This window comes from Protomyctophum parallelum (assembly GCF_964188405.1).
Source record: "Protomyctophum parallelum genome assembly, chromosome: 4".
NCBI classification, from domain to species: domain Eukaryota; kingdom Metazoa; phylum Chordata; class Actinopteri; order Myctophiformes; family Myctophidae; genus Protomyctophum; species Protomyctophum parallelum.
In genome coordinates, this window is record NC_139700.1 from 37,137,007 (window position 1) to 37,151,647 (window position 14,641).

At 41.8% G+C, this 14,641-nt stretch overlaps 1 protein-coding gene across 1 annotated transcript in view; it reads right to left on the reverse strand.

Moving 5' to 3' along the window:
• Nucleotides 1-376: 376 nt before the first annotated feature.
• The window catches only part of snx33 (sorting nexin 33), a 34,826-nt gene continuing 20,561 nt past the window's right edge, over nt 377-14,641 (reverse strand). Inside the window, exon 2 of the mRNA XM_083762955.1 lies at nt 377-5,117. Coding sequence (XP_083619081.1) covers nt 4,864-5,117 — 254 coding nt within the window. The 3' untranslated portion in view covers nt 377-4,863. The remainder of the gene's footprint in view (nt 5,118-14,641) is intronic.

Genomic DNA, 14,641 nt, shown 5'->3' on the forward strand with positions numbered 1-14,641 from the left:
GCTCCGTGGGCCGCATTTGACCCTTGCCATGACCTTGTTTATTTAAAACACATGGAATGTAGTCAACTGCTGTTGGTCTTTGCGGTGCAGATTAGACTCAAACTATTGGCAGTCATGATCATTGAGTTTGCTGTTGTTAAACAAGGTTGAATTGTTCTTTTGTTAGTCCCTGTATAATTGCTTGCATGTCTTTTGCCCCCTAACATGTTCTGTCTTCATGGAATGGTATTGTCTCAAAATGCTCTCTTCACAAACAATTTCCTCAGCGTAGGAACAGTCTGAATTCAGAAACAAAGTTGTTTTACTTTAACATAAAACATCATCGAACACCTATTGTAGAGATTCTTTTGTCATTTTAGCTCAAGAGTGGCCCCATAGCACGCATGCGCATGACATTTTCGTGTTTTTCCTTGTTTTTATCATCATTTTAACCTAAATGTAACTAAATCAACAGCCAATGAAGGGCCCCAGGAGCCCTTTTCAAGGCGTCCAATTTCCCCCGAAGGGCCCCTGAGAGCCAAGGGCCCCTAATTTGTCCCTGGACCCAACGTAGTGACAATAGTCGATACAAGCTCAAACACGTCCTTCATGCCTTGTAGATCTGCTATTTTCAAGACAAAAAGGCATTTCTTTGATTTATTTATTTTATTTTTATTTTGAAAACAATGTTTTTATAGGAAACTAAAGAAAGGGCATATGTACTCTTGGACCATAAAATGGGTTGCCGACCCAAAACTGGGTCCTGCGGCCCACTGTTTTGGGAAACACTGCAAACTGTGTTGCCCACAAATAGAGCTAAAGGGTTAAAGGACCATGAGGCTGAGGATGTGGACTGGGCAGTGGTGAACACTCATATGTGACTCACACATAGTCCTACCATTTGTTTACTCAGAGACTGGTCTGGGGATGAATTTGTTTGCACGCAAAAACTACATTGTGGTTCAAACTTGGTTCAAACAAAATGAAGCTAAATTGACCCTTTTCAATTAGACAATGACAATTACATCAATTGTTGAGAGTACTGTAAAGAGGGTTGGCTGAATAAGATGTGTGCAGTTGTTCCCAGCCAGTCATTTGCAACTTGTACTCCATGCTATTGGTTCACTGTAAATAATGCAAGTGATGGAGAAACGTCTCGTGTATTGTGTGGTTTCACTTGACTCCCTGGATATTGCTTCATCTATATCTACAGTAAAGGGTCCCACACATTTTTAAGGATGAATTTTCAAAACTTTTCCATTACTTTTCCCAAAGCATTTTACCCCATTTCCAGGCCATAGCAATCATATGGTACAATAATGAGGCTATATCCGTGCTCTAAGTATCAATGCACAGAGACAGACTCTAGCAAAGGTGTCATGTTGTGACAAACAGAACAGATCTACAAGCTAATATAACCTAACACAGTGCAACATACAGATGTATGTTGTACTGTAGATCTAATATTTTTTGTCACGTGACGCCCTTTATACATTAGGCCACATGTATTTAATGTAATGCTAGACATGTTTTGGGACATGTTTATTTATTTTTTATGACCGTGGGAACCCTGTCTGTAAATGCCTAAAATGTTGTATTTTTTATCCCACTGTCCATCCTACATTTTCCTAGAATACAGACACTCTTCAATCAAAGTTATCACTATATCCATAATTCCATATCAGTCACCAAAAATAAAAAGCTACTGTTACAGCATTCATGTCTTTTCCTTAAGGAAAAAAGAAGCATGCCAGGTTTAGCAGAGCATTAAACAGCCTGAGTGACAACACTTCCTGAGGTAATGCTGCTCAGTACAAAGCTAGGATACACATAAACCTTCTGAGGTTGACACCAGTCTAAAGATAGTCGCCATCTAGCAGCCACAAAGTCCCAGTGAAACGTTCTGCTCTTGTTAAAATGGAATGAGTCAATGTTAGTGGAACAGATATTATAAAATCACACTGGCTCAATTCACACAAACATTCATTGCGTCAGGAGTTTCAACATTAATGACATTTGGAGGTTTCATTCCAGGCTTCCTTGTGTTGGAGATATCCAGCACAAGGAACCATCCCCAAGAAACAATTATTTTCAAGATTACGCAAAAATGTCTACTACTATTTCATGGATGGTAGATTGCTAAGAATAAGATTTCTGAGTAGTGAGTTGTTTAATACATACTATAGTTGTAGAGGATTAGTTATAGTTCTTGAAGAAAATATTATATAACTTTTTCTCTCGAAGATGACTTTCCATTCACTCAAAAAGTGAAAAGGTAGGAATACATTGCATTGACACATTTTGGAGTGAAATAGTTTATCTCTAACAGTCATCGGTTATGGCAGTATTATTACAGTTTGCATGCAGCGAGACCCTAGTCAGCTGTTAATGTTTTGCTCTGATTACACATGAACAGACTGTTCTGAATACATCTCTGAGTGCATGTGGTTTTATGACTCATACAACCAGTTGATCCAGTTCACCAGACGAGACTAGTTTCCATTTGAGTAGAATATAATTGCAGAATTTCAACATAGTAACTTTGTTTGCATCACACCAAAGAGGAGAAATCAACTTGCACGCACACTCACTCACACACACACAAACACACACACACACACACACACACACACACACACACACACACACACACACACACAGTCCTACGAATATTTAAAAACTTGTGCAATTTTGTCTATGGGTACAATCCATGTCACTAGTGTTAACAGAAGAACTTACTGCAAACCTCAACCAACGCTGTCCAACAACACACCAACAGCAGGAACTACATTCTGGTTGCTCTGAGAGGTCACAGGTCATGATTATAGGGTTTAGATTCCACATCAACGTGAATGGCACCCATAAATGCATCTTTATGGTATAATGAAAATCACACTTGTGTGAAGTGAGGGCCGCTTTACCAACCCTTATCATCTTGCATCATTGCGATATAACATAACATGCGCATATGCAGATTTTCTCAGCGACAGACAAAACAAACATGAACTCTGTCCATTGTCAATGGCGTTTTTACTTTTTTAATGTTTGTCTAGACAAGGAGGGGTATAGCGCCCCTCAAAAGTAACCCAGTTCTATAGTGGTGGCAGTGGCTCAGGAGGTAGAGTGGTCGACTGGGAATCACAGGGTTCCTGGTTGGATCGTGGCTCCTCCTGGCATCGGGTCCTTGAGCAAAACACTGAACCCCTTGGGTGCTGTTCAGTAGGTTCCCACTGCTCCTTATGATGTGTAAAACTCTGATGACAGTTTCCTGTGTGTGTGCAAAACTTTCTCTGCCAATTAATCTCATTTATGTTCTGTACCAACATTTCTTCTAACAGTACAGAATATAGAAACCGAGTTTTTTCATACACTGCTCTATTGGCTTTGTGGCACAGGTTTTATACACTTAGCTGCTTGAAGGCACTTGGCTGATTTAGAAACCACAGGAAAATGAAATTATTGCTGAATGACATTATTACACCAGTACATTCTTCTACTATGTGCGGTGCAAAGCTCAGATGGTTCATATGAGCAGAGAACAGGATGTGGAAAAGACGTTAAGGTTGGTAACAGTGAACACCTGAGCAAGGAAAAGTCTTGACCAAAAGAGGAGGTTCATGGTAAAATAATCTGGGCAGATTTCAACCCATTTTTTCCTTTTTAAAGGTTTATTTGTTTCAAGCATGAATGAATGGGACCAGTTCACTTTTAGTCTGTTCAAATTATTTGAAAGTATTTGTTCTCTGTTCAACTGAGTTCATTTCAGTTAAATTCAGGGCAGCGTAATGTATGAGACAATTCAAACAACTAAAATAGGAATTACAAAATAACTTGGATGGTGAAAATTACCTTGCAGATGTGATTTTCCTTTATGAACTGACCATATTGGAAATATATCGAGTAAACTTATACCCAAGGAGGGGCCAAAGTGCATGATGCCAGAAAGAAGAGGGGGCTGTCAGGAAGGGAAAAAAAACATACATGGCTTTCTATCATTGTTACACTACAGAACGGTAAACTAGAGATCCGCCAAGACTCTACGGTCATATTTTCATCAAACCTCTTAAATAAACTGTCCCCTTTATGCAAAGTGACCAACAGGTCCTAAAGTAGACAGTGATGTTCTGTGGATTTCAGACATGTCCACATACAGTAGGTCTCTTAAGAATGAAGATGTTATGGCTGAGTTCTTGAAAGCACAGGACTGCTCCACAGAGACAAACGGATAGTTTTTCCATGAATGAATTAAAGTACCAAATCCTCTTGGTGGGGTGGTTGGTAGGTTGTAGAACTCTCCCCTGTTCTCTTCTGATATTTGGTGGCAGGTCGGCTTAGTGGATAGAGAGACGCTGTCCTGGAAGCAGTACAAATCCCTTTACAGTTAACACATCATGACATCAATAGCTCTATGTCCGTCCCTGTGTCCTTGAGTAAGCCTTCCAGTGGACTTCTGTGGACAAGATAATCATCAAAACATTAAAAAAAAAGTACAATGGTACTTATCTTTTGGCATCTGGGTAGGCGGCTATATATTTGGAACCCAAATCCTTTGAATCCATCAAAATGGATGACAACTCCACAAAGAGCGCCAGCGCGCCGTGTATAGGCAGCCATGTTTTCAAGTCCCACCTCCGCAGCAGGCAGGAATGTTGGTGTAAAGTGTTTGACATCGTTTTGACTTCACCCCATCAGTTGAAGCACTATTTTTCAACCACCGAGCCCGAGGCTTGGAAGTCAAGTCGTGGACTGGAAACAAGCGGCAACGTCGACCGCTCGTGGCGATCACATGTCGCTGATGAGTGGAGGGGGTTTACGTAAGGTCGTCTACCCAATGGCCGACAGATGTTGCCTCGGTGGTCCCTCGCACACGGATCCGCGGTGGTGTTACAGGCTGTCGTACATCCTCAGTGTGCGTTCCAGCTGCTGCACGATGCGCTGGTAGAAGGCGATCTGCTCCTTGATGTAGGCCTGCATCATGTCCCTGAAGTCCACCTCTCGCCTGCAGTGGAAGTGGCTCATCTCGGCCTGCAGGGCGAAGCCCACCGTCCTGCAGCGCTTCCTGATGCCGTCCGCCTCGTTTTGGTCCATCTTCCCCTCGTCGCTCATCCTCTGGCTCTCCTTCACTTTGGCAAACGCGCCTGGAGGAGGAAAAGATGAAACACTTTGTTAGACAAGATGTTAAGAGATGTAATAAATCATGAAATAGAGCCACAGTGTGAGGTTCCTTTTTATTTTATTTTATTTGGTATTACCAGCATGTCATTAATCCACCTGGTGTGCGCTTTCTCCCATCTACTAGAAGATTATTTTGTCCTTGATTGTTCTGTGAACCACCTTTGTTAATTTCCTAATCTCAGGGCAGTTGATTTTTGCATTTGGACATGTGTGTCTACTCTGTCCACAGCTAACACACTACTACTAGGCAATCTACTAGTCTCATATTTCGTGTGCACGCTGCCAGCAGGCCAAGGAACTCACTCAATTACTGTATATTTTCTCAAAGTGGTCAATGACAAGTGTTATTTTTGTGAATTAATTACTGCAAAGCAATCCCTCAGTCAGTTGCCTCCGGCTATGGGATGAGAGACAGCGAGGAAGGCAGACAGCATAGAATAGATGAGATACAACTAGTGCTGCAATACTTTAATGTACGTAGACATTTCACTGCAAACAGAGCTATTATTATTAGTAGTAGTAGCATTATGGAGATCTGACCCCACGACCATGGTGAAGACACTTACAGGGGACTGCTAAAAGACTGTTTGTGATTTTACGCTTATATTCTTCCTCCTGAACTACAGAACTAGTATTCAATCAAAATAAAAAGATATTCCTATTCCTACAAACGGAAGGTTTCATAAACACCAATCCAACAAACTACTACTGCTATGTTGCTCTATAAAGTGTTTTGTTATATAAGTAGGCCTACTTGCTAGCTAGATCAATGTGTTTAATCTATAGAATAACTTTACCTTCAATCACAACCACAGACCCACATTAATAGTTTTATTAAAAACTTCAGGAAAATAAAACAGGTATGGCCTGCATGGCTACAACAGCAGCATGACATTGTTTTATTCCTGTTTTAGTTGCCGTGGATACCAATTACCAACCCCGTAATAATAGTTTAAGAACACCACATTCCCTCAGACTACAATGACATCACAGTCTATAACATCACTCTCCCAGTGGAGGGGCAGGGCAGCTTCATTCTGAGATCTTATATAATAAGTCAATGGCCCACTCAAATGTGCATTTAATTATCTTCACAACGGTTCACAACATTGCTGCTTTTCAATAATTCTTTCCCCTTCAAACTAAATAAAATTGAAATCAACTGAACCATTTTAATAATGAATGGCCGTTATCAAAGGCTAACTCATTGTGAAAATCTAATTTCCTGTATAATAGGTCTGCCCTGTTCTTTTGTGCCAGGGAGAACAGCAGGCTCATGTGAGATGCTGAGGTGAGGCGATGCTTCCAGTAATAAGGGTCTTAACAAGCTAAACGAGAGACTTAATGGAGCCCATGTTACAATTCTTCTGTTTGCTTGATTTGCTTTTATTGTGTCGAGAAGCTTGAAATGGAGACAAACTGCTATAAAAATGTTATTGTGTTGATGTCATTGTGATGTTATCCTTCTCTGTAAGTGTATCACCGTGGCTTTATTATCTTAAATAAATAAATAAATAAATAAATAAATAAATAAATAAATAAATAAATCTTACATAACATACTGTATATATTCACTTCACCATATTTGCTTTAATGAAAGATTTTCACAATTCTTTAAAAAGTATTCCAAAATCTCTCACCCACAACGTGTCTCACCGCAATGCCTTGTGAGCTCGTGAGGTCGTTTTTTTTTTTTTTTATTCTCCAAATAGCCAAAGTCCAAAATAGGGCTTAAGTGGTTCAACAGGTTTAGGGAGAAAAGCGGTGTGCAGTGCCCTGGATTTGTGTATGGAATTCCTGGCAGTAAAGTGTTGAGGAAGGCATGTAGGGCACTTCCAGCAGGCTGCAGAATGTGTGATCCATACAGTCTGTGGTACAGCTGACCTACATTCTCTCTCTCTCTCTCTCTCTCTCTCTCTCTCAATCTCTCTCTCTCTCTCTCTCTGCTGTGTTTTCCACATGAGATGAGAGTGTGTGTGCATCACCGCAGTCAGAGCATGTCTGACTCCGACAGACACAAAAAGAAATACAAGGAAGGGGGTGTGCTGGTGGGTACGGGTAAGGTTTTGGTTAGAGAGAGAGATTGTTTGTTTGTGTGTGTAATTTAAACAAAAGACAGTGATTTCTCTGTGCACAAATACGCTCAGGGACATTACCATTAGCTCTGGAGACTGACAGGTTAAATGTCACCCCAGAGAGATACTTTTGTTTGTTTTGTGAACATGGTGAAATTGAAAATGAGGTTCACTTTTTGTTTTACTGCCATAAATATGATGATATAAGAGAGGTATTTGTTAGTAAGATGTCTTCTATTTGTGGTGATTTCCTTGAGCTAGATGACTATGAAAAGAGATGTCTTTTGTTAGAGGAGCTTTTGTTTTTCAAGCTTGGAAGAGAAGACAGAACACTGTATAATTCAGAGAGGTAATTGAATGTATTATATGAATATACCGTAAACAAGCTGTAAGCGTGAAATGGTGTGTTATAAACCAATGAGGGTTAGGCACACACATGAAAATAAAATAATAAAACAACAAAATATGTGTGTGGGGCCTGGGAGGGCCAGATCAGCCAATTCTGAAGACTTGAGATACTCGTTTATATCTTGTTTTCTGTCCTCTCACTTTAGTAGTGTGAATACAGAGGTACCAATGGTCAACTTAATCATGTGCAAACTGTAGAAAATATTAGTCTAAAGCCAGTTTGACACTTGTGCCAAACTGTGTCACGTGCCAAAGATAGCAGATCTACATGTTCCTAAATGACCTTGTGAGCTTGTCTATTTTCCGCTGCTATATCTGTACAATACGACGCCATTGTACGACAGAGCATGAATTAAGCATAATACAAACACATTGTGAGCCCCATCAAGACTGGAAGAGCCAAACACTTATTGAAGCAATCTGTATACAAACAGCCACTGGTCAATGTGTCTCCTGCAGCTAACAGAGCCACAGTGATTTACAGCCAATGACCCGAGCTCACATTGGATGTGTTTATCTGTCCTAAACAGACAGAGCAAATCACTGTGTCACATGAGTGAATGCCACAGCTACTGTGGTTGGATCGGAGGAGAGGTGAGGATAGGAAAGGAGAGGAGAGGAGAGGGGAAGAGAGGAGAGGAGAGGAGAGGACAGGAGAGGAGAGGAGAGGACAGGAGAGAAGAGGAGAGGGGAAGAAAGGACAAGAGAGAAGAGGAGAGGAGAGGAGAGGGGAAGAGAGGACAGGAGAGAAGAGTACAGGAGAGGAGAGGAGAGGGGAAGAGAGGACAGGAGAGGGGAAGAGAGGACAGGAGAGGAGAGGAGAGGAGAGGAGAGGGGAAGAGAGGACAGGAGAGGGGAAGAGAGGACAGGAGAGGGGAAGAGAGGAGAGGAGAGGAGAGGAGAGGAGAGGAGAGGAGAGGGGAAGAGAGGAGAGGAGAGGGGAAGAGAGGACAGGAGAGGGGAAGAGAGGACAGGAGAGGGGAAGAGAGGACAGGAGGAGAGGAATGAATTGGAATAAGGAACAAATGGGTTCCGATATGAGCCAAGTCTCCTGAGGTGGCTCGTCTGGAGCCTGTCCTGTGTGGAAGAGTCTCCAGACGTAAAATCGGATACATACATTAATGGGAGAGAAGAAAACATAGAGACAAAGAGAAAAACGTTAGAGGTAAAGACATTTGGACAGAGAGAGAGAGAGAGAGAGACAGAGATTGAGTGGGGGCAGTTTCAGGAATCTGCTACATTCTTCATTCACTCCCACAGTGCTCCTTTCAGAGGTCAAAGGTCACGGAGGGAACCAGTTAGAGAAGCAGCAGCTCCTCTCTTCCTCTCTGATCTAAGACAGGATGTCCACTTTACTGATAGTCACTGTTTGTTTACTCTACAGCTAACTGGATCTGTGTGTGTGTGTGTGTGTGTGTGTGTGTGTGTGTGTGTGTGTGTCGTGCATGGGTGGGATAAGGATTTGTGTGCTCGCTCAGGCTTGTGTGTTCTTTTGTTTTTTAATCAAGAACAACAGACGCTGTTCTTGTTTGAGTATGATTGACCACTAGTCAGAATCGAGTATTCCATTACGCCGTGTAATACAATTAAGCAATTTTACACGAGAGGGTGTAGTTTACCGTCATTAATGCGATGCTGCAGGAAAGTTCCGATAGGCAGTGCAGAAGTGCATTCATGATGGTAAACCACACCCTCTCGTGTAATATTGCAATTATACAGTTCCCCTTAAAACTATGATATTTGCCAGATTAGCCACTACGACCAGAAATGTCCCAAGAAACTCTCTATCCTAGCAACCCAGTCGGCTGCGCTCTGGGAGAACAGAGCAGCTGATTTCTATGTTTTGATTAGGGCTTCTTTGAAGCACGGCTAGATGGCTGTTTCATCAGTATAATAAAGCAATAAGCCATGAGAGGTCTCAGGTTACAGGTTTTACAATGTCTGGGAGGCGTAGGCAGACCTGACGCGCAGCGGAGGGTCTTCTACCCTCCCAGCCATTGTAAAATACCCGGTAAACTGGGGCCTCGAGTGGCTTATTGCTTTTCTAAAATGGTTACAAACATATAGCAATATTAACCTAATAAAACGATTCAATTCACAAAAGTAGCTATGCTTTGCGCCACCAGAGTGAGCCACATCACTTCCTTGTTTTGCTCAGCAAGTAGGCTATGTGACGGGAGAATAGCGCTTGATGTCTTTACGGGGCTGCCTGGAGCCACACATTCACATTCATATGAGCCGGGCGGTGCTTAGACGCCCGCACGGCATGCGTTTGTAACATAGACTGTGTTTGTAACATAGACTGTAAAAATCAAGCGCTCCCCTTCCCCAGTACTGTACCTACAGAGCTGTGGAATCAGCTGGGATTGATATAAAGTGATTGAAGGGTTAAACGGTCACGTGACGGTAACCAGCCAATCAGAATTAAGTATTGAAGTATTGGGACTAACCGTTTTAGAATTGTAATTGGCCACACTGAACCTCCACTTGCCACTGCTTACAGAGATCATACTGCAACAAAAACCTTAACCTACCTAGCTTGATCCCTACAACAGCCAACAAGTGCCTGTCAACAGACAAGTTCAAGTGTCTGAATCCCTCTTTAAAACTATTTGAACACCTCTTTGGCTTTCATTGGCATAATTTAGAGTGGGACCTCAATAAAGTGTTTGGCTTTCGACTGAGAGTTCACACATCACAAAGATCCTCTGTTAATTTAACTACAAACTGAACTCTGTTAAGAGTTACAGACCTATGGTCATTTGACAAAATGATGCAAGCTCCCTAGTGTTAAACTACTCACTTAGGGGTATCTTGGTAGCTCACACCAAAGGCCAAAGGCAGCAAAGTTTGACACTGAACCCAAAGGCCAGATGAGTGAAGTTTCCTGTTCCTAGAACACAATACAATATACATGACTATAAATCCAATCAATGTTAAACATATTACAGCTGTAGTACAACAATTTAAGCACATATCAGTGGAATGCAGGGGGGGGGGCTCTTATGAGAAATGTGGCGGTCACAAAAGAATGTGTGTGTGAGATCCTGTGTCCACGCCTCATTGTTCTGATGCAAAACTAGCCTAATGAAATCATTCTGTGTGTTTAACTCGTCAGTACATGAAACTTCAGTCATGCTCTACTAAGGGGAGGGAGGCCCAGTGTGGCCGCACAGCAATTATGTTCTGAAATGTAGGAACAGCAAATACACATCTAAATGATATTTTGTAAATTATGTTTTCAGTGGTGGACATGTCATTTCATACATTTTGAGAAGACTTCTAAAACGTTCCAAAAATACAACAGATATATAAGTTCACAATACATCACCATAATACATGGTGTGAGCATGTAGATCGACTTTGTTTGAACTTAGAAGGTGTCTTAATACAGTATGTCTTAATTATAGCCTACTTTAAAATCAGGACATATCAGCTACTGCATATACCATCTTTAAACGATTAAAATCGGGCGTCATTTTTTATCTTAGAGCTTGTACATTTGCTATTTTGAAAATGTTTTTAATTTGTTTGAATTTACGAAAAAGTCATTTCGAAGGCATTTTGTAGAATCGGCCTGAGGTCTTAATGGATTTAAAAAAGGCAGATGTATCAATAGTATGTATTTGCAGTATGATTATCCTACTGCCTGCAAGAGTGGGTCAGTGACTGGAGAGTCACCAGTTCAAATCCAAACTGCGGAAATGGGTTGGCAAAGCATCCACCCCCAGCGGTGTTGGAGCACTAGCTAAACATTGAAGAATAGAAGAAGACAGGACAGGACCCAGATGTAAATGTATGTGTCAAGCAAGGTGAACTCTAATGGGCCCAGGCCGTAGCGTAACGGTCTGGGCACCGGACTGGTAATCCAGTCGCAGTGTGCCGCGGGTTCGACTCCCGGACCCGACACGGCCCTTACTGCATGTCATCCCCCCATCTCTCTCCCGTTTCCTGTCAGCCTACTGTCTGTCCCTTCAAAAATCAATAAAAGGCGTAAGCCGCAAAAAAAAAAAAAAAAAAAAAAAAAAAAAAAGGTGAACTCTAATGGATAAAACGCCTGTCATCCTGTGGTCTCAAAAATAAACATATCCCACTGTGTATCTCACTATTAACCCACTAAGACCGAGGCTGATTCTAAACAACGACAGTTTTCTGAAAATCCTATGTTTCTATGTCAGTGGTGCTCAAACCTTTTCATGTCAAGGTCCCCCAAAATATGTATTTTGTTTCACAAATTTCACACCTGTGTGAACTGTGTTATTGTTATAATTACAGTACTACTCGTACTGTACTGTGTACTGTACTAGTACTGAAATCATACTGTATACTGTACGTGTACTGTACTATACTCTGTACTGTACACATATTGTACTGTACTCTGTGTTGTATTCGTACTGTGCTGTACTGTACTCGTACTGTACTGTCCTGTTACTATACTGCACTCGTACTTTACTGTACTGTGCTCCAGTACTGTACTCAACTGTACTTTACTGTACTCTGTACTGTACTGCACTGTACTCTGGTACTGTACGCGTAGTGTACTGCACTCTGTACTACTGTATTTGTACTGTATGCATACTGTACTCGTACTGTGCTGTACTCATACTGTACTGCACTTCCCCTACTACTGCCCCTCAAAAAGGTGGTGCGCAAAATTGACTCAGAAGAAGCACATTCTTTTATTATGCTACATCAGGCAGACACATTTTGTCCAGAGACGTCATCATTCAGAGCACATTGACTTTACTATGCTCTGATAACGTCTCCAGCCAAAACACATCAATCAGCCTGATAACAATCAGTCAAATGTTGCCTTGCATCTTTATTTCAGTTCTGCTATTTGCACTGTTTGTGGTATTTTTAACCCATTCAAATCTGTGTCATTTTATATTTTAGCGTTGGCTATTAAAAAATATATATATACAAGCTCACAGCATGTCACTTCGTGCCTTGTACGTCTGCTTTTTTCCCTTCACATACAGTATGTGTGTGCAACTCTGTGTGTGTAAGGGTGTGATGTGACTGTGTATTCATGTGCATGGAGGTACACATGCACATGCGTGCGTGTGAGCATGTGTGCGTGCCTGCTTATCTGTAATGTGTGTAATAGTATTCTACAGCCAGGCCACTTGCTGCACTGTCTATAGTATTCATGTATTCATATACATTGATTGATCCTTTGATGCTGATGCTCTTATGCAGAGCAACTAACCAAAGGTGTAATAGACAGTACGGTGACAGGCTGTTTAGTTGTACAATACGTAGAGTGGTCAAAAGCTGGTGAAGTTTCCGTTAGCTGCTATGCTACAAGCATATGGAACTGGTACAACATACCACCCGAATCACAGGCTTTTTAGACTCAAGACCTTTTGATAAGATTATCTTTAATAGTTGTGCATGCCTTAAGGGCAGGTTTGTTTGTTTTGCTACTACATCAAGGAGCTTTGGGGTGAGAGTTCCCTTTGATCCTAGACGTGACATGTAAAGAGTTTAGTGCCAGTGGAAAAAGAAAAGGTTTGGCAGGAAGTAGTGGCACTGTGGCAGTAGCAAAAACTCTGCTCCTAATCCTAGATAATGTGCTTAATGAGACATAACAATGTTGCCAAACCTGCTCTGCTACTGTACGTACACTCACTGTAACAAGATTATAGATTCTTAGCACACTGATTGCCAATGTTTTTATACATTTTCAAAATGTTTCTAAAACAGCTTTCTTGTAGATCTTGGTTTTGAATAGGGCTTAATTGATCACACCCGTGTGAAGTGAGGGGCGCTCTTATCAGCTCTTATCGGCTATAAATGTTCCTTTATATTCAATGGTCATCCAATCCATGTCTATTCTATGTAGCCTATGAAAGGCTCCTCAATTACATTTTGTAACTATTTTCAGCAATGGGATGATAGTTTTATTTGGTGGGTATATGAGCTGGTCGTTTTGAAAGTAGCTCTGTAGTAAAAAAAGTGTGGCCAGCCCTGATGATTATATACATATATATATTCATTCCGTGGGTAAATCCCTGTAGTCTACCCACATATTGGTAGCCTATATTATCCCAATATTGGCGTTACACATTTCACTTGAATAATGTTGTGTGCACACGTGCGCGTGCGGAGAAAGACAGTTATTTAATGAAACTCAAGATTATAACGTCCTGTCTCGCTGCCGCCGTGTATAGGCTGCACGGCTATTCCTGTGTGTGTGTGTGTGTGTGTGTGTGCGTGCGTGCGTGCGTGCGTGCGTGGCGTGGCGAGGCGAGAGAGAGAGAGATCGTGGCTTCCAGGCGTGCGTGTGCGTGTGTGTGTGCGCAATCAAAAGTACTCGTCGGCAGTATGGCTGGCAGGCGAAATGGCAAATTCGAACGGTGTCATTGTAATAGTTTGGCACAAACCAAGTACTGTCAAAGAACAATGTTGATGTAACTAAGAGATTCGCTGAGTGAGCGATATTTCATATACAGAGATTTAGAAGGAATAAGCAAAATCGTGAGGCGAAAATTCCTCGCCTTCCTTGTTTTTTTCTCCTGCGGAGTCCGGACAGTGGACAGGACTGTCAGGGAGACTCAGAGATCAGAGCAGCACAGGCTGAGAGCTAGTAGCCAATTAAAAGACGGAGTAGTAGTTGCCAGGTTCGCGAATTGTAAGCGAGTCGTAGTGTGTGTTGAATGGCATTTGAATGGCATTTGTGGGCTTGTGAATGAATTTTCTCACATGTAATTTGTGCTCACTTGCATAGACCTGGCGAATTTAGCATGATGAAAGGGCAACAGTGTAGTTCCTGTGTGGTGTGTGTGGGGGTGGGGGGGGGGGGGGTTGCGCACTGTTTTTCATTGGCTTTGCTCCTGTCCTATGGGCCACAGCCTGTGTCTCAATCTACCATGTTGAAGGGCTAGATAAACATCGAAGAATAAAAGACCATGGTTGTACTGGGCCGGTCTCAGATGTAAATGTGTATGAGTGTCAAGCAAGGTCATGGTAACTTTAAATAATGGCTTAAACACTTGACA